Source organism: Labrus mixtus, chromosome 15 (genome assembly GCF_963584025.1).
Source record: "Labrus mixtus chromosome 15, fLabMix1.1, whole genome shotgun sequence".
In the NCBI taxonomy this organism is placed as follows: domain Eukaryota; kingdom Metazoa; phylum Chordata; class Actinopteri; order Labriformes; family Labridae; genus Labrus; species Labrus mixtus.
Genome location: NC_083626.1, coordinates 21,479,462 through 21,498,710, shown reverse-complemented (window position 1 = coordinate 21,498,710; position 19,249 = coordinate 21,479,462). Strand labels below are relative to the sequence as shown.

At 38.2% G+C, this 19,249-nt stretch overlaps 1 protein-coding gene across 1 annotated transcript in view; it reads left to right on the top strand.

The window, feature by feature from the left end:
- The window catches only part of LOC132989745 (metabotropic glutamate receptor 4-like), a 177,313-nt gene that overhangs the window by 141,676 nt on the left and 16,388 nt on the right, over positions 1–19,249 (top strand). The window contains exons 5-7 of the mRNA XM_061057563.1: positions 1,742–1,896; positions 2,156–2,296; positions 14,239–14,439. Of these exons, the coding sequence (XP_060913546.1) occupies positions 1,742–1,896; positions 2,156–2,296; positions 14,239–14,439 (497 nt within the window). The remainder of the gene's footprint in view (positions 1–1,741; positions 1,897–2,155; positions 2,297–14,238; positions 14,440–19,249) is intronic.

Sequence of the window (19,249 nt, the reverse complement as noted above, 5' to 3'; positions counted from 1 at the left end):
AAGTGGAAGAGACTTGAGCTGTTCTGATGGAGACCTTTAATGTGACAGTTGACCAACTATACAAATATACAGTGTCAGCAGTATGAGGAATAATAACTCTGTCTGAACTATTGAGACCCTGGAAAACAACAGGGTCTCAAAGCATTAAGTGGTATGAGCACAAACTTAGATCTAAAAGAATAATAATAAAGGAATCGTACCATAATTATGTATACACTTAATTCCCCAAGGCTGATTATTTTACAATAACACATATCATGGTTGTCATTTTCAGTAAATTGTCTCCTGAAATGTGAACATTTAACTTTATTCTCCAAATGAATCATTCATACATTTAAATGTTTCTGCCTCAGATGTGTTGGACTTATTAATGAGCGTATTAATCAACTTCGATTTTGTCCCTGTGGACTTTTAACAAAGCTGTTTTGAACACTTTTCCTGCAGTGATTTCAAAACATAATGAAAATATCCTTCAGTATGCAGTGCGGTGTTCCTTTGCGTCTGCTTTTCTTTTCTTGCTGACATTTAATGGGACAGATTGCACCAGTTCCACTGTCAATAACTGAGACACTCCGTCAGAAAAATGTACTGCCCCTTAACTGTGCACATGTCCATTTGAAAAGAGTATTGTAAGAAATGACCAAAACACTTTGGACAAAGGTCCAGAGGTATCGTAATGTTATTATGATTCAAATGATGTGACGTTCAAGGTACATTTTATTGATTATTAATGTAAAATGGCAGGTACAACAACTTCCATTAAGGCTGTAAATAGGTTTTGTTGGGGTAAAATCTCAACATTAAAAAATGTTATGCATGTTTAGAACTGAACCAGGCTGCAGTAGAAGTTGAAGGGAAATGCATATCTTCGATGCCAGACACTGCAACTTTACATCTCAACGTGTTACTTTCACCTCAGAATGTCTGTCTGTCTGGTCATGTCCTCTTTATGTAATCTCCTGATGTAAGAAAGTCTATTTCTTTCATTTTTCCTACATGGAGAACATAATTGCATCTAAAGAAATGATCATTTCACTCAGACCAGACTGAAGGAAACATCATTACCAATCAAACAGAAGTCCAATCAAACTTAGGTAAAGCAACATAAAGTTAGTCGGATGACTCACTGCTAGCCCAGTTCTGTCGTGATTATTCTACAAGGTTATAGCGTCCTTCTTTATGCAACAACAAAGTATCAAAGAGATATAAAGATGGCGTGTGTCATTTAGGGTAAAAATGCCTGTCTTTTCTAAGTACAGTATAATGCTCACTGTTTATTTTGGGACAGTTTGAAGGCTGATAATGCGTCACATACCAGGTGGCTGTGTTTAAATTTTATGTTCCTGTGCTCAAGCTTTCTTGATGAAACTCTGCTGCTACAGCAGAGCTTGCTGGCAGTTTTTTTATGGCTCCCCAAACTTACTTTCATTGGCAACAAGCCTGGACAAATGTAGCAGGGGTGTCATTCTGCCACAGCCAAGAAGTCGTCTACTGCTCTGGGAATGGATAGTGTGTCTATGGTGGCTTTTCAATTCTACTTAACTGCCTCATTGCAGCTTTTTGTACAGACTCAGAATAGAAAATTCTTGCCATGAGATCACCTCAATACCAGCTACACTTCTCCTTAAGGGTGCATTTAAACTGAGTTCTCATTGCTGAATGTGCATGAAATAGATCAAAACTCTGACAACACAACAATTTATGGCTCAATTATACATCGCTCTCCTTCTGTGTCCCACAGGCGGCTCCTTCTAGCAGCTAAGAAGGCCAACCAAACCGGACATTTCATCTGGGTGGGTTCAGACAGCTGGGGCTCTAAAATCTCCCCAATACTCAACCAGGAGGAGATGGCAGAAGGTGCTGTAACCATCCTGCCCAAGAGACAAGCTATCAAAGGTATTTATTACATATTTCCCAACCTTACCTTAAAAAAAGCAGAAACTGATTTATTTTTGTTTTTAAGATGAGAAATGTGTTTCTTCCTGTATTCAGGCTTTTTGGACACTAAATAACTAATACTATCATTGTTGATGCCTCTGCTTATCACTTTAATGTTTATCCATTATTTATTTAAAAGGTCAATCAACATCATTTCTCAGAGCACAGAGCGATGTCTTCGAATTGTGTTCTACAAACGGGGTCTTATTTCTCTCAGGTTTTGATCGCTACTTCATCAGCCGGACACTGGAGAACAACAGGAGGAATATCTGGTTTGCAGAGTTCTGGGAGAATAACTTTCAATGCAAGCTCAGCCGACACGCTGTGAAGAAAGGATCTGGCATCAAAAAATGCACAAGTGAGTCTACACTTAATAGCAGAGAAGGCACAGGGTCAATGGAAAGCACTCAATCAATGACCAAGAATATTGATTGGCTCTCTTGTGAATACATTATGTGTATGTGTGTGTGTGTGTGTGTGCTTGGTATGCATTAGTCAATGTATTTGTCATCAGGGAGAAGACAACCATGTTTCTCTAATTCAGGTTAAATGTAATTGATGTGGATAAGTGAAAGGATTCTCTAATTTCGCCCAAGATAATTAATGTTCCCGTTTATTCGTCTGTTGGCCGGTTCAATTCGCAGAGGAGCGACAATAGCAATCACAAAACTATGCCACAGCATGCACGCAAAATATAATCAATAGTAAATCCAACCGGCCCATTACAAACTAGCTTTCTGGTCATTAAAATCAGTAGGTTCTACCAGCCTGTCTCCCATCCCACTGTGCTGTGCTGCACTGCATCTCAAGTAGTTCAGGCTCGTTTCATGTCTCATGTATATGTTGGGAGCATGGTTCAGCACAAAAACAGACACCATTGAATCTGCCAGTTCTCTAGGCTCTCTATCTTTATGCCTCCAAAAACCATGAATACACATATGAGTCTGGTATAGATGAAGAGATTAAAGTAAACAGGAGCAGTGTGATAACGTTTAAAAGAGTGAATGCCTAAGCTTTCATGAACCATTGTTTCCTCAAGAGCAGGTTGAACTTCCATGTTTATTTACACTTTAATGCAAATGAGAGAAGTGTTGTAGCATGTCTTGCTAATATCAATTTGTAGTTTTTTTTTTTTGAAGTTATATCATCTTTCATTGCATACAATAAAAACCATAATGGTGTTTATTTAGTATAGATGTTAGAACTGAGTGATAACCCCTGCAACAGAAAAAGCTATCATCCCTGTCGGTGGGAGTATTTGTTGATGATGATCTTGAATGATTTTAAATAAGTACTGTAAAATCCAGAATATAATTTACACGGGTTAATAAAACGCGGTGTGATTGTGGAGGTCTCACAGTGAGACAAAAGGTGACTTCTTGCGTGACAATTTCTATTTTGTTCAGCGTAGTCCACAACGTGCAGCTCTCTTAGCACCATCTGTTTTTTTGCTTTGTGGAGTTTGCACTCCTTCTAGCTACAGTATGGTAGTTGACCTCTCAGCTTACAGTGAAAGATGTGATGTACAGACCCTCGTCTCTTGAGATGTGCTGCCCACGTCCGCTGGTCACTCGTTGACTTTTATTGAGGAGTCTTTCAATCAAACCAGCACTCCACAAGCTAGATTTACTGAATTGTATGCCACAGTTTGCTTTAAATGCCCCATTATGACCTCGTCACCATCATTATGTTTCCCAGAATAGCTTGCAATACACAATTAATGGGAGTGAAATTTCAATTGTGTCACATCGCGTGTATAATGTGATGGTGAGGGCTGCACTCACCGTAATAACAGGTACATAGGCTGCAGACAATTTTCTTGAAGATATAAATAGGAATCAAAAGTGCGTCTTGCACACTGGATTTTACAGTTATTACCATTAACTATATATTTCTGGAAGAAAAAAGAGTCTTCAATCTCAAAATTGCTTCAATTTAACTACAGCTGTTGCACATTGTTGTGGTTGTCAAAAAAGGAAAGAAAAACGTGATCATATATTACAAGTGGATATGATAGACTGTTTCATTCTCATATTTTGAGGTCAGAATCAAAACTAAGTGGAGATCAAAAGGAAGAAGATTTTCACATTTTTTTCCACTGGAATTGTTGCTGTGTCTATACATGAATTATTCACTTGGCCTCTAATCCGGTTGATACAGGACACTGCAACCTTAAAATGTCACCAACACAATGGAAGACTTTCTAAATTGGTACAATAAACGGTGAAACGGCAGAACTAAACAATTAAGCAGAGATTTAATTGTCACTTCTCTTAACAACAGCGAGTCCCTTGGCACAGGCCAGAGATGCTTCCAACCACACACATTTGAAGGTTTCAGGAGAACAGGAGCCTTAAATTATTTCTGTATTTATCAGTTGTCATGGTGTCTGCTCTTCAGCTAAATTGCTAGAGGTCCTTTTCTGTCTCTGAGTAGCCTCCAGGGCACGGTAAATTTTTACGGGCAAGAGGTTCAATCATTTCACTCAGGCTTTCACCAGTATCTCAATGCTCCTTATTGTTCCTTTTGTAATCACAAGCTTTTCCTGTCCCCAATCTGCTGTTTGTTCGCCACGATACAACGGCATATAAGTAGACCGTTCAGAATATCGAACGTAATGTTACAAACCAGTTGTGAGAGAAACTTTTTCTCTCAGAATCCAATTAGTTGTTCCTGTGACTTTATTTGTTATTAAAGTATCCTCTTCAAGTCATTTTCCAGGACTGAGACATAAAAGTATATCTTACTTAAACAGAAAGGAAAACAACACAGAGTGCAGATGTATAATTCAATTCCTAATGCCACACTTTTTTACACTGTTCTTGTATCTGCTGGCCCAGAGGCCAGGATTTACTTTGTTGACAATTCTACATCGTCACAGCCGATTCACAGGTAATTTCTCTGCAGTGAATACATCCCCAGAATGCAGAAATACCATTAGGAGTACATAAACAGGCCCAAAGCTGCTTACTTTAATTCTTCACATATTGGTTGGATTACATATAGCTGACAATTTGTAAGTTGCACCAAGCAAAAAGCAGACAGAACTCCATTAAATCCCACCTTCACAAATCTTAAAACATCCAGTTTTTTGTTAGAACTGTTTGAGGGAAGTGTTGATTCAAATTTATGATCCTTTCTTTTGGATGCAGTTTGAATGCCGTTGAAATTAATGACATCAAGAGGTGTATGTTATTGAGACCAGGACCACGATCAACAATTAGATGGACAAAATCTTGTAACTAAGAGTCAGACAAATCACTTTTAGGTATATATATAATATGTGTAGAGCAATATGTTACTTTACTCCAACAAAACCTGTTTACAAACTTTTTTCCTTTTTGAATGTCTAGACCTTGAGGATAAGGACCAATCTCTGAACCTATCAGCTATTGTCTGACAATAATATAGCCTCTTGCAGTATTGACTTCTCAGGGTTTCAAGTTAAGTAGCAGTTAGCGGTGAAGGCCAAAACTCTCTTTTTCGAGCATCGCCTTTGACAACAGTCCAGCTCCCGGCTTCAGAAGCGAAGAGTTGGTGTTGAGATATGAAGGAGTAGATCGTTAGCTGGATGCAGATATCTGTTTAAAGAAAATGATAAAGCTAATGAAGCTAAAATGTTGTGATATGTTCCAGGATTGCATTACGCTGGATTGGGTTCGGCCCTTTAGCACTCCACATAGACTGGTTTCCTGTGTACAGTCAATGCCAACTGAAACACTAGTGGATGATAGTACATGAACTACAAATGGAAACTAGAAGACTTCTGATAGCAAATTCTGGTCAAGCACCTGTAGATTTTCATAATGCAGAATCTGTTTATAGAGATCATGGTAAGGACTAAACTGTGTTGGTAAATGAAGCTCAGCAAATGTGTTTGGACTGTGTTTCTGCAAAGAAAACTTCTTTAAATACAATTTTCATGACTTTAACACGAGAAGGACCTTGGAGTAGTGTTGAAGTCACTAACCGAGATATACCTGAGACCAGAGTGCTCCGAGACCAAGACAAGACATTTAGGGATCGAGACAGTCAAGATCAAGACCAAGGAAGGTCGAGACTGAGACAAAACCAAGACCATTAATATCACAGAAAAATAATCAGCTTGTGTGCAGTCACTCACCGTAACAACCGAAGGTTGTGGCTGTAACTGGGGGATAAAAAAATAAATTTAAAAAACTCAATTTGAATAGACGTTATTTGTGGTTTTAGAAAGGGGCGTTTTCCGTATAATTACAGTAATTACATGTAAAAATAGTCTGTCATTGGTGGTCTTGACCCGTCTTGATTTAAAATCTGGAGTCCACCCAATCTGAGACCGAGACAACAACGGGTAAAAATGATTTTGATTCCAAGACGAGACCTTCATAAAGTGCTCTTTAGACCAGTCTTTAGACCAAGACTGATTTTGAGTACTACAACACTACCTCTGGGCTCTTAAATGAAAAAAAAATGGCTCCTATTAGAGCCCCAATTCTAGACCCGTTTTGTACTTTATGTGGAAAATTCTAAAGCGGGACAGGCCTGCATCTAAATATGAATGAACAATTCTATTTGAAAAAGGAGTCATTTAGTCAGTGGATCAATCCATTTTCATTTATGTAGCTGCATAACACTATAGGTTATTTCATTAATTATACATATGGTAAGTTCTAGACCATGCTCTATAAAATATATGATTTTAAGTCATTCTACTGTACTTCATAGCTCGAGTGGATGAATTTCTTGTATGACACAAAAACCTTATTATTTATTTATTTCTGTATTTGAAGTGTAAGAAATCATTATATTAGGTCACATATATCAAAACGTTTATACAAGTGAACTCTTCTTGTGTTTCTTCTTTGAAAACGTTCAGGGGCATAAAAGGGCACAGCCACTTTTCTCTCAGTTCTTTCAGTACCACTAAAAGCAGGTTTTTTTTGTTTTGGTTTCAACATCAGTGCAAGCAAAGCCCCAGAAATCCTCTGAAATGTATCTAATTACACATTAAGTTCATATATAAAATACTAAAGGAAGAAGTCTTCTCCCCGGTCCAAATGGGGACTGTTGCTGTGCAGAGTCAAACAAATCTCCAGTTTGCTATTTTCTCTGCTCAGAGCGCTCACTGTACATCGCACTATTTCATGCTGCTGAACCGTAAAACGTGATCCTGTTTTCCGGAGCAGAATGAATCAGAATTGACTGATACAAAAGGAGAACTTGTGCAAAGAGAGACAAATTGTTTATAACAGAAAAGATGTCAGGTAGTATGAGATTCTCCTTTTCATCACAGCTGCGTTTGTTGGTTATGAGCAGAGCTGACACATCAATCACGTTTACTTTGTGTTGAGAAGACAGCTGCAATCTTTAAATCTGCCTTGTTGAAAATGCTTTTTGCATAAAAGCATGGCAGGAGATTGCCCCCTGTTTTACCTGGGAAGCACTAATTTTAAGGAAAGTTTAATTTTTGCATCTTGTAATTGAATCATTTTAGAAAGAAGACTAGACAGTAGAACATTTTTCCAATCATGCAGCATTCTTTAACATCAAAAAGTGTCTGTCTCTCGGGCCTGTTGTCAGACATGACAGCCTCTGCAGGTGTAATGCTTCTTGTCGACGTCACATTCAGCACATGTGGAGATTCACAGTTTGAGTGAAAAACTGGCTTGAGTCACTCTGTTGTTTTCTATCCCTGCAGACATGAGTCATCAAGGCTAACAGACACGAGCACCTGCTGACATGCCTCCTCAATTATCTGACATTCAGTCCTCACTGAAAACATCAAGGACACCACGCACATACACTTACAATGTTCGACACCTCTTTAAATCGATTGAAAACTAATTTAAATGTCAATGGTTAAGGGAAAAACAGACAAGGTGATGTTTTATAAAAGTGTGATACCTAATTGACAATAATGATAGCCATTAGGATGTAATTTGTTTTCTGTCGTTACTAGCCTGGACATTTCCCAAAACAAATTCTTGTTTAAACACAGTTCTTTATGTTGCAGCTGCAACAATTAATTCACTTTACCCACATTTCACCCTCATTTAGAAGCCATTATGAAAAGGCTCTGGGTGTATGTTTTGTCTCTAGTAATGATACCACATCTTCTTAATTAGAATAAGAAAATGGGAGGGGTTTATAACAGCTGTCAACCAATGTGAGTCAAGATAATCGCAAAAAAACAGCTATTTCATTTCATAAAGTCAGATGACACAATTCTTTATCCAGCAATAACTGTTACAATAGCAATTACAAAGAAATACATGTTGAGATCAAAAATAAGAAAGATAAAAATAATAAATATGCATCTTTAAAATCAGACAACTTGGATTTAGAATTTAAACACACATGACAACACTGCAACTAATGATAAATCGACTCTCCTATCCTATGTAAATACTTAGGTTTATTAATGAATAGTTCAGTTAATTAATTTTTAGCCTATGGAAATAGTGAAAAATACAAATGACTTTTCCAGAACCCAGACTGACTGCTTCTTAATTCCTAGCAACAGGCTAAATCTCAAAGACCTATCCATCTATTAACCACAACTCTTATCCCTTTTGAGGTTGCAGCCTAAAATCAAAGATATTAACTTTAATTTGAGATCAAGCTTAATTAACAACACAACAATTTTAGGAGCCAGAAGCACAAAATGTTTGGGGCCTTTTGAAATTAATCTAACCGAAAATCAAACACTAAAATTGTTGGTATATTTGGTCTGCAAAGATCAATGCAGCTCAGGTAAGGATATAAGATGTTGACTTAAGTGTACAGATTATAAACTGTTAATGTGTTGGCTTATTTTCCACAGAACTCTATAAGTATGCCATTATTTAAAAACACTTTTACCCACTAGGTCAAAGTGAACTACTCACGCCCAAGAAAGAACCATCATGTCCTCCCTCACATCTTAGCACATCATTGAACAGATTGTCTATAATGTTCAGAATGACAAAGAAAGACATCACAGTGTACATGGGTAATAGAATGAGGGCTTCTTTCCGGCTCTCTGCCACAAAATCGGATTTGCCTCCATTCAAAGAAATATTGAAAGCAAAAGTGTACAGTGTGACCTGAAGCTGCCGGATCACTGTGTTCTTTCACATTCTGAAGGTTTACCTTGATGAAAACACCTAAAGCACTGGGAAAAAGAAGAAAGAAAAAGAAGAAAGGTTTCATCTTCATTGGTGCTTCTTTCCGCACAGCTAACTGACTAACCTTCGTAAGCACATCTAAACATTTGGGTAACTGTTGTTAATCAATGAAGTAACTTGATTAATTTAACCCTTTAAACAACTATGTATCTGAAAATGGATGGTTTTCTAGGATCTCTACAAGTTTCCTGTAAGGTTGATATCTGCTAAAACTTAACTTTGAAGACACTACTTTGTTAAAGATCCATGAGCTCAGGGGAACTGCCTGATCAGAGAGATATGCAGCTGTTCGATCAGCCAGAGAAATCCATAATTTTATAAATGTCACAGGATGCGTCTTGTCGTGGCGGCCGCCGTGGCAGAGCCTCCGCAATTCATCGTTGCTGTGGAAACACCGGATGTTACGTCAAAGTATTATTTACATTATACTTGACTACGATCAACCCAGAGTTCGCTTTTTATTGAGGTAGTGGTGGAGTACAGAAAAGAATCACTCCATTGATTCCCTGTCGGCCTCAACGTCATCTTAGCGGCGGAATTGACATTCTGTGCGTTTAATACTCACATCTAACCTGAAAATAAGTCAGTTCTTTCATAAGACTTCCTGTCTTATGAAAGAACTTAATTATTTTGATTCCACTTTGAAAAATTTCTACTTGAATTCTTGCTTCAGCCTAGTATTTCTTAATTTAGTTTAACCTTTATTATGACTTATTTGTTCGTTCTTTTAGTTTGAAATACTGAATTCTTACACCTACTTATGTCCATAAAGAGCAGCTCATTTAACACTACATATGGCTGAATACTATGACAAGCAATTACAGGAAGTACTGCTCAATGTTGATGAGTTAAATGCCAAAAAGGATGGCAACCAAGGGTCTGCCTGATCTCAGCAAAACATGTTGACTTTGTAAAGCAGCTTTGTTGGTTACCCAACAGCAAAATCATCTGAGACGTCGTACCGTAAATGAGCCAAACGTCTTGGTATATTTATGTGTAAAACTGTGTGTTTGTGTTAGGTGGGGGTGGATTCAAATGAGAGAGAATGTGACGGCCACAAAACAGACAGACTGCCTCCCTGCCTCACATTGCCTGCAGCACACATTTACAGAATAACTGGCGATATTCAAGCTCTTTAAACATTCACAGACTTGTCACTGATGTTAAATTGCCTCTTCCAAGCAAGCAAACAGTGGGGGAGCATATAGATAATAACAAGACAAACACAAACTATTCATGTATTTAAAGCTAGCACTTGTTAAAATGAAGTGTTGCTGTTGAGAAAAGAAGTGGCTGCCACATACATCTTGAGGAGGCAAGTGGGGAAAAAACAAAACACGATTCCACTTATCTTCTGCTTCACGTCATTTGATGTTTTCTGATAAGGATGCACCGTTTACATTTTTGTTGTGGTTCTTGTGTGACATGCTTCTGTTGAGTAGCACGGCATGTTAAATAGACTGAAAGGAAAAAGTCAAATAGAGCACCGTTGATGACAGTAAGCAGAACACTTTAATTATATATTTATGTTTAATTATTAGAAAATGTCAAAGATACAACAACCGTTCGGTAATTAAAAAGCAGAGTGAGGACAATTTCCCCTCAATCACGCCCCCATTAGCACGCCAAATTGATTAAGGTCACCTGTCCCACTTTCCTACAGAATGTGCTATTGACATGAGCGATTATTGAGGAACACTGTTTCAAGTTATGCTGTAATGGTAGCGATGAAATAGGGCCCTGTATCACAAATTATTCCATTTCCACACGAGCTGAGTAGAGTTCAAATTCAGAAGATTTAATTATTATAATTCTAATTCTGCACAAGGCAGCTGAGTGACTTCTACATTCTACAGAGTGGATGCTGAATCTCTATTACAGGGTGTCAGTGTTTCGGTTTCACTTTAACAGGCTCTTAAGATATTGTCACAAAGAATACAAACGTGTCAAATGCCTTCTGTAACTCTAATAATCACTTGTCTTCACTGCTTCTGATTACGACATGAATCATATTTCCGAGGGGTATCCATTTGCGATGCTCTGTTGTTCACATGCTTTTAAAACTTGGCTGCTGTAAGTGTCTCAATCTGTCATATTCAAAGAAATGACACTGTGATGAAGTAAGATGGTAAGATTGTAATATTCATACCACACATAGAAGCATATTAAAGACACATACAAATAGAGTCTTAAATTGGTCAAAGCAATGCACTTTGGAGTGCGTGGATAGTAATCAAACGCGGCTCTTCACAACAGTTTTCATGCTTATACTCGGGTTGTCATGAAATTGGTATTTTTTAACTTCAGGCTGATTGATGTGTAAAAAAAATAAAACAGTCCTTTTTTAAAATCTGGAATAAGTAGCATTTCTGAAATCATCTATCTGTGAAAGTTCCCCCCGATTCACACATACGCCGCGGTCCGTCAGCGCCACGCATGACGCCGTAGTTCTCTGCCACTCTAGTCGATCAGTGTGTTCGCACAGCGGTCCGTCTCCGGAGCGTCCCACCAGCGCCACTACGCTCTGTTGTGTTTCAAATACGCTGCGAGTCTATTTTCGACGGAGTAGGCTGCAGGTCCAAGTCAAGCTAGACAGAATATTACAACCTGGAAAGGAAGTCAGACAAGGAAATGCATAGAGCATCTGATCAATTTCAAAATCAAACACATTATACGGACTAGCGATTGTATTATTCATCACTTTATCAACAGTACGTCAAAGCAGGCACCGAACGAACGAACAACAAATCATCCTCAGAAAGACAAAGCAACGTGTTGATCGCCGCACACGTAATTTAACGGCTGCATTATGTTTTCTGGACGCCAGTTTGTTGTTCTCAGCTCTATTGTTGATATTGTGATTCCGCAGAAACACACGTAGCATTGATATAAAATCAAATCAAATCAAATATTCTCATTATAGCATCATATAGCGGACTCTGTTGCTCCGTCCAGTACTTCTGCGTCACGTCTTACCTCAGGGTACCTCCCCCCTCTCGTCTGACAGGGATATTCTCCCGCTGTGAGGTGCATAGGTCAGGAGAATATCCGGAGCAGTCGTCCTGAAATGATCGAGATATTTTCAGGAGTGTATATGTATAGACAGCTTACCATTCAGACATAAAGTTGGGGTCCCTTTACTGTATGTTAATGTTTCTTTTAGCTTCTTTCAGACATGACAACACATTTATAGAAATAACTTTAATTCTACTGAGGGACCGCTGTGAGTTTAAAATGTGATGAAGATGTGTTTGCATTTCTGTGTCGCCGGCTTAATCATTAATGGAGTTTTAAACTCATTTTGCTGTTGAAGCGTTGATTAACGACCAATGTTGTGAGTGCAAGGAGGCATCCCCCCCCCCCCCCCCCCCCCCCCCCCGCTCCTCACAGTGATTACACTGATACACTGATAACAATAATGAAAATGAATAAGTGTCATTAACAAGTTATTAGAGAGTGAATTTTTTGCGGTCTGTTTTATCAAATCTGACAGATCACAAACACTGGAAGACGAAAGGTTGAGTTGGGACTCTTGTTTGATTCCTAATAGCTCTGTATAGCTCGATGTTAGCACTTCTGCTTGATAGAAAGACTTAACATCATTCATTCATTCAGGTCTTACTTTTTAAGTATGAACTTAAAACTGTATCTGTGTCAGCTGTCACAATCTTTGCTCAGCCTGTTTGGCAGAGCTTTGGCTAATGAAAGGATTAAGCTGTTAATTGAAACCTTGTTGGCAGTTCACACATTTCCGAGGCTTTAGAACAACCCGAGCTATGATTAATATACACCCGTCATAACTAATTGCATTAATGCTGTAGAATGATTAGGCCTGTGTTACTGGGTCTTTCACTCTATCATACTGAGCTAGGGCAGGGCGATAGATGCTAAAAATAAGATCTACTTCATTTTCACGCAAAACACGATTTACGATTATTTTTTTCTTAAAAATAGAAAAAGAAAAAGAAAAACTGTAAGTTACAAAGAAAGACGAATAATAATTTTATCTTTTATTTTATCTATGAAATGACACAAAAGTAAACAGAATTTCCCTTCGAGGATTAATACAGAGGCATTTATTTCTCTTTAGGGGTTAAAGGAAGAATGTGCAACTTTTTGATCCAGTAGATGTCATCCTTGAGCGCCGGCACTAAACCAAAACAAACTGCTGTTTGGTGACACCTCCGCTATTCTGAAGCCTCCGCTCTTATAAATTAGAACGCACCAAAATCAAGCACCATTAAGCGCAAGTGGTGGACAAAATTGTCCTTTGCTCAGGGTGCAATTGCCTGTGGTCTGCATTGTTGTGTTAGCAGCTAATGTTAGCACCCTTTGGTTAACTCATAGCCTCACATTGCACATAAATTGACACAGAATGACCGTGATCTAAGGACACTTATCCAAATAAGCATTGAGTATGTTATTCTTCTTTTCTCTAGTCCTTGACTAAAACGGATTTATATACAAGGCCGTCCCATACATGTAACTACAATATAAACACGGCCTGACTACAGCTGACTGGGAGGTATCACTTTGTGGGAATAAACATGAAGACATACAAACAAATGAAAAGATCCTTATTTTAACTTAAGATGGTTTCATATTAAAGACAAACTTTGCTTTTGACTATTTTTATTTAGCTTTTGTTCTTGAAATTATGCAACACAGTGTTTAAAGACAAGAATTGGATATGCAACACTAAAGATGATCATTGTGTGATCAAGGATTCACACAGCATAATAGACAAGGCTGCACAAGGCAATTTGTGGATTTTTTTTTGAGTGGAGATTGTTTGATTGATGTCTTGAAGAAATAGTGTATAATTAGTGGTTAAAATGCTCAATTCAATGTCAATCTCCAAATAAATTAAACATGGTGGAAAAACAAGAGGTTCACAATTGAGCAATCAAGCCTCTTGAAAGGCTATCATTTGCTTGATTTACACATCCAGCAATCATTGTTCGACATTCTGGATTGATTGTGAAGCAGGCGTTTTTGTTCTGAATATGATGTTATTCATATCAAAAGTTTCATTTTTTGACTGTCGAGAGCAAAATTACTCAGCCTGTAAAAGGTAAAATAACTTCATATTTCTTAGTACTAGCTCACCATGTCAAGTGTTGTAACTTTTGCTTTGTTAATTGTCTTTCAGATCACGAGCGGATCGGGAAAGATTCCTCCTACGAACAAGAGGGGAAGGTTCAGTTCGTGATAGACGCAGTTTATGCCATGGCTCATGCTCTGCATAACATGCACAGAGACCTCTGTCCTGGAAAGGTTGGTCTCTGCTCCAAGATGGAATCCATCAACGGCACACTGCTGCTCAAGTATATCCGAAATGTCAACTTCTCGGGTATGTGCTTATTTCACTAATGTAGGCTCACAACTGCAAGTAGTTACTGTACATATGGTGCAATTTGTTTAAACAAACCAATTTTTCCACTTGTTAGTATCGAACAATGACAACCAAGTTCTGGGAAATATCAATGAGTGTGAAACATACAGTATCAGGTATCATAAGAAGCAAAGCAATCCTCATATAGCTGTATGGGAAGCTACTTATTTACTACTTCTGGGCTCACGCACACACTGTGTGAATACCAAGTGGTCTCCAATTATCAGGCAACGGAACGTAAATTACTCACAGCAAGTATAGGAGGCTGACATTTGTAGGAGTGTTGACAATCAGCAGCAAAACAGCATGTTTTTTCATAGATGATATGCAGGAGCTGTGCTTTGTCAGATTTCCTGCCTTAAAGAAGTCATATTATGCCCTTTTTGGGGTTCGTATATTTAATTTATGTACCTACTTTTGTACGTTCACAATAGCTAAAGTTCAAAAAAGTGTCTGTTTTCATGTACTGCTCCTCCTTGCTCCCTCTACGCTCTGAGTCCGTCAGCTACGCTCTGCTGTGCCCACACTGTTAGACCCCACGTGGGCCAAGTCTGCTCTGATTGGTCTGTCGATCCGCTCTGTCGTGATTGGTCAGTTGCTCAGCACGTGTCTCGGAAATTTCAACATGAGCTTGCCACAACAAGCCAATGGACTTAGATCAGTGATCTCACACTGACAATGACGCCGCACTGACACTTTTTTATCAAGGGGGGCTAGAACCGAGCGTTACATGCAGCTAATGCTACAGCTAACAGGAGGACGTAGGAGAAGCCGCGTTTCCGCGGACTTTGAATTTTTGCACATAGATGTGCCTAAACATGCACAGGACACTTGGAAAACACACTAAAGAGCATATAAAACCAGAAAAAGCATAATATGGGACCTTTAACTTTTCAGTGTTGAATTGCCCACGCAAAAGATCTCCAGCTTGAAGTTCACTGGCTCGAGTTTAAAATGAACAATAACAAAATGGAAAATGTATTAGAAGCTGTCCACTCCACTGGCTGTTCTACATGAATTAGGATTTGTGTGTGTGTGTGTGTGTGTGGAAACTGGCACATACAAGTGTGCACTTTTCTCTTGAGACACAAAAAGACACACTCTAAAAAGGTCACTCCAAAAACATCAGCAGAACATCTTAATGTAATGAAGTCATAATTGGGACATCACTTCCTGTCTTTATGTGTTTTACTAGCTCCTGAAGCGTAAAGCACACATCATTTTTGTTACCTTTCTTTCAAACAAGTGAAACAAGTCTCCTTACCTTGTATGGTAAGACAGATTGGCATCCATTTGACAGACATATGATCGATATTCTGATAAGAGCTTATTGCAGCTTTACAGGTAACTTCGGTGCTCAGTTTGTCCATCAGGGGAATGCTGACAAGTTGAGTTTTAAATGGAAAAAACTGTGAAGGTAGACTTCTAGAGGGATTAAATATGGGAATTAAAAACTTTACGTATTTCAAACTCCCAAATATCAGTTTAAGCTTTATCCAGAACAAGGCTCAATGTATGCAAACAAATACAGTACATTTCCTAAAGCATTGAACAGAGCCAAAAGTATATGAAATATGAATGGCTTTTTTTGTGTTGATATCACAATGGTAGACAATGGACAATACACAGGCAAAATCTCTCACAAAGGAATGCAGTAGTGATGACAACAACTTGAAAAGGCAGCTTTTACTCTAAGTCAATAAACCTCAACAATATATTTTCCTTACATACATTGGTATAAGAGCCACCAAGATTACTGTCTCCAACAAGCAAAGAGGATTTCAGGAAGTGATAATGAGCAGAGACATGTACTGTCAACAATAGTAAACAGTAGTAATGGGTGGTGCACAGTATCATTTAAGGATGCAGTGTTACTATTGACAAAAGATATGTGATGTTTTACATCTTCTGGAATGGATCCGTCCCTCTCATGTGAAGTGGTCCTCCTCATATGTCATCTTCATGAGAGGCAGAATGAAAATGATGCAGGGGTGTTTTAAGACTGTTCTAGCAAATGTGAGACATTCCCACATTACATTTCATGGCTTAAACGGCCCCTGATTTTGTACTGTTTTTCATCTATGGCCCTGAATAAGAGCAGCTGGAACATTCAAATACAGAAAAAGACTGGATAGACAGCTCTGACTCACCTCCTGTTTCTACATAGTGCCTGAATGATTTAACACATTATGATAAATCTACTCAGCTTATGAGCTTTTTTTTGTTTTGTTCATCCTGCACATAAATAGCTCTGTTTGCTTAATTGTTTTACATGCTGACAGTGTTTTGCCCTCTGTTATTCATATTTAATGACTTCTCTTGGAAATTCTGTCGAAGGGTAAACACAAAAATATCCAGCTCGAGCTTCTACGAAATGTTATTTAGCAGGTGGGGGTGCGTTTTAATTTTCAGTAGACATCCATTAATCTACAGCAAAAACATGAATACATAAAAAAAGTTAAATACACTTTGAAACTTTGATAACTCCTCATAGACCTACATGTGCAGAGGAGATTCATACATAAGGGGGTCATGAAAACATAACTGATGTGCACTGATTTAACCTCCTGGCTTGTGAAGATATAATGAAAAAGTATGCAAAAAAGGTCCAACTAAGGTCAGTAGTGGTGGTTATAACAACTTGAGGTAATTGTATGTCAGATAAGTGGAGTGTCATAGTGTCTATGCAATCAAAGAGATTGTAATGAGAGCAGTTTAACACAGTTTAACCTGCTCCACCCGCACAGTTGATTGCACAGCAGTGGACACATTCATTTTGATGATGGTTTCAGAATGTGCTCTTTGGGTGACGGGCAGTAACGCCCACAGAAAGTACATGACAAGAATAAGACACAATAAATGTGAAATACAAAGCAACTTCTGAGTAAGACTCTACTCCAGCGGTCTTTACAGTTGAAATTACAGCTTTTTGGGGGTTTTATTGACAACATAGCATCAATTTTACCTAGAGTCTCTCGCTGAAAACTAGAATTTTCTGGTAAATAAAGCAGTTAGTGACTCCAGAGAAAGTCACCACACTGTAGACAGCAATTGCCATTTGCACAAAGGCCTCATGTGATTAATGTTTACATTAACTTGACAAGGACCTCTAATGGCCATAGGAATTATGTTTCTGTTCTGAGAGGAAAAAAGGCTAAATAAGCTTAACAATGTTATTATCAATCAATCAATCAATCAACTTTTATTTGTATAGCGTCAACTCATAACAAGTGTTATCTCGAGACACTTTACAAGAAGCAGGTAAAATACCTTACTCTTTGTCTGTTAACATTACAAAAGAGCAGGTAAAAAGATCTTACTTATTGCTATGTTACAAAGATCCGGCCTATCCATCATGAGCACTTTAGCAAAGCAGCAAAAATTACAGTGGTAAGAAAAAACTGCCTTATTATTAGACCTATGTAACGCTGGTTGAGGGATATGTCGACAAATGGTGCGACTTGGAGAGATGACACTACTGTTTATACCAACAGTCAATATTGTTTCTTACAAACTGTGATCCTTTAACAAACAACTGGAGCTTCTCTTGTCTAAGATAAGTTTGGCCATCACTACCTCAGAGGTTACAGTCCCCAAATAAACATTTAGATAAGAAATATGTGTATAAATGTGTAGTGGAAAACAAATACATGGGCATTGGAGGGAGGATGTGGTGCTTATTATCTTCTCTATTTCCCATGACGTTTTTTTGCAAGGAAATTGATAATTGTAATTGTTCAATTAAGACACATTGGAGACATCAAATTTCAAAGGGCAACAAAAGTGGACTGCTGCTGCAATAGGAAAAAGTTCTATTGGTTACAAAACTGAGGTAAAATTGGACAAAATGTTCAAACATGTTGAATGTAAAGGCATGATTTTGCATTTACTCTCTTACAAGGGGGTTGGTTTATAGATTTATGTAAACGAGCTAAAGAGATGAAATATGGGGGGAAAGCTACATGACTGGATGTTTATTTTTATAATGTAGTCAATGTAACCTTTATTTTTGGGAAAATAAAGGTTAACCTGGTACTTTTGTTTGCAGCAGTTAGTTGTCATCCCTAATGTATATTGAAAGGAAACTGCAGCGCTGAGCAGTGACTTAATGTTTCCCCAAAACTTAGTTTACCTGTTCCTGTGAATGCTTATTATTATGTAAGCAGGTCAGTCCTCATCTGTGTAACACAGAAAGAGAAGAAGAAATAGTTGGGAGTTGTATCCTGAAGTCACTTTTGTTAAATTCTAAGAATAGATCAATTCTCCCAGCACTGGATTGAAGCTTCAATCTGAAAAACTATGTTGCAGGCTTGTGTTAGAGAATTAAGCCTCAAGTCTTTGTGCATTCTTTTATTCATCGTGTTTTATTACTGAAAGGCTTGTCAGCACTGAGGCAATCAGGTTTACAACAGGAACGTCTTAAAAATCAATGCTGCACATTACCGGAAACCTGCCTTGCTTTTAAGAGTCTTTGGGCTCAGAGGAATGGATAATTTAAAAGGTTTAGGAAAACACCGGGAATGTCCACAAGATCCCAGTGTATTCTGGGAATTGTTTGTCTGCATCCATGCTGACTAAAGGAAAGAGGAAACCCAGGCAGCTACTATGGACGTTGTAGATGCAGTTGATACCTATTGATGCCCGCTATTAAGATGGTAATCCTAGTAATGCTGAATGAAACTTCTAGTGGTCTAATTCAGAATAAAAAAAACAGACTTGGTGTTAGCTGCTGCTGTTTGTCCTTTGGACATGTTGTTTTGCAAAGTAA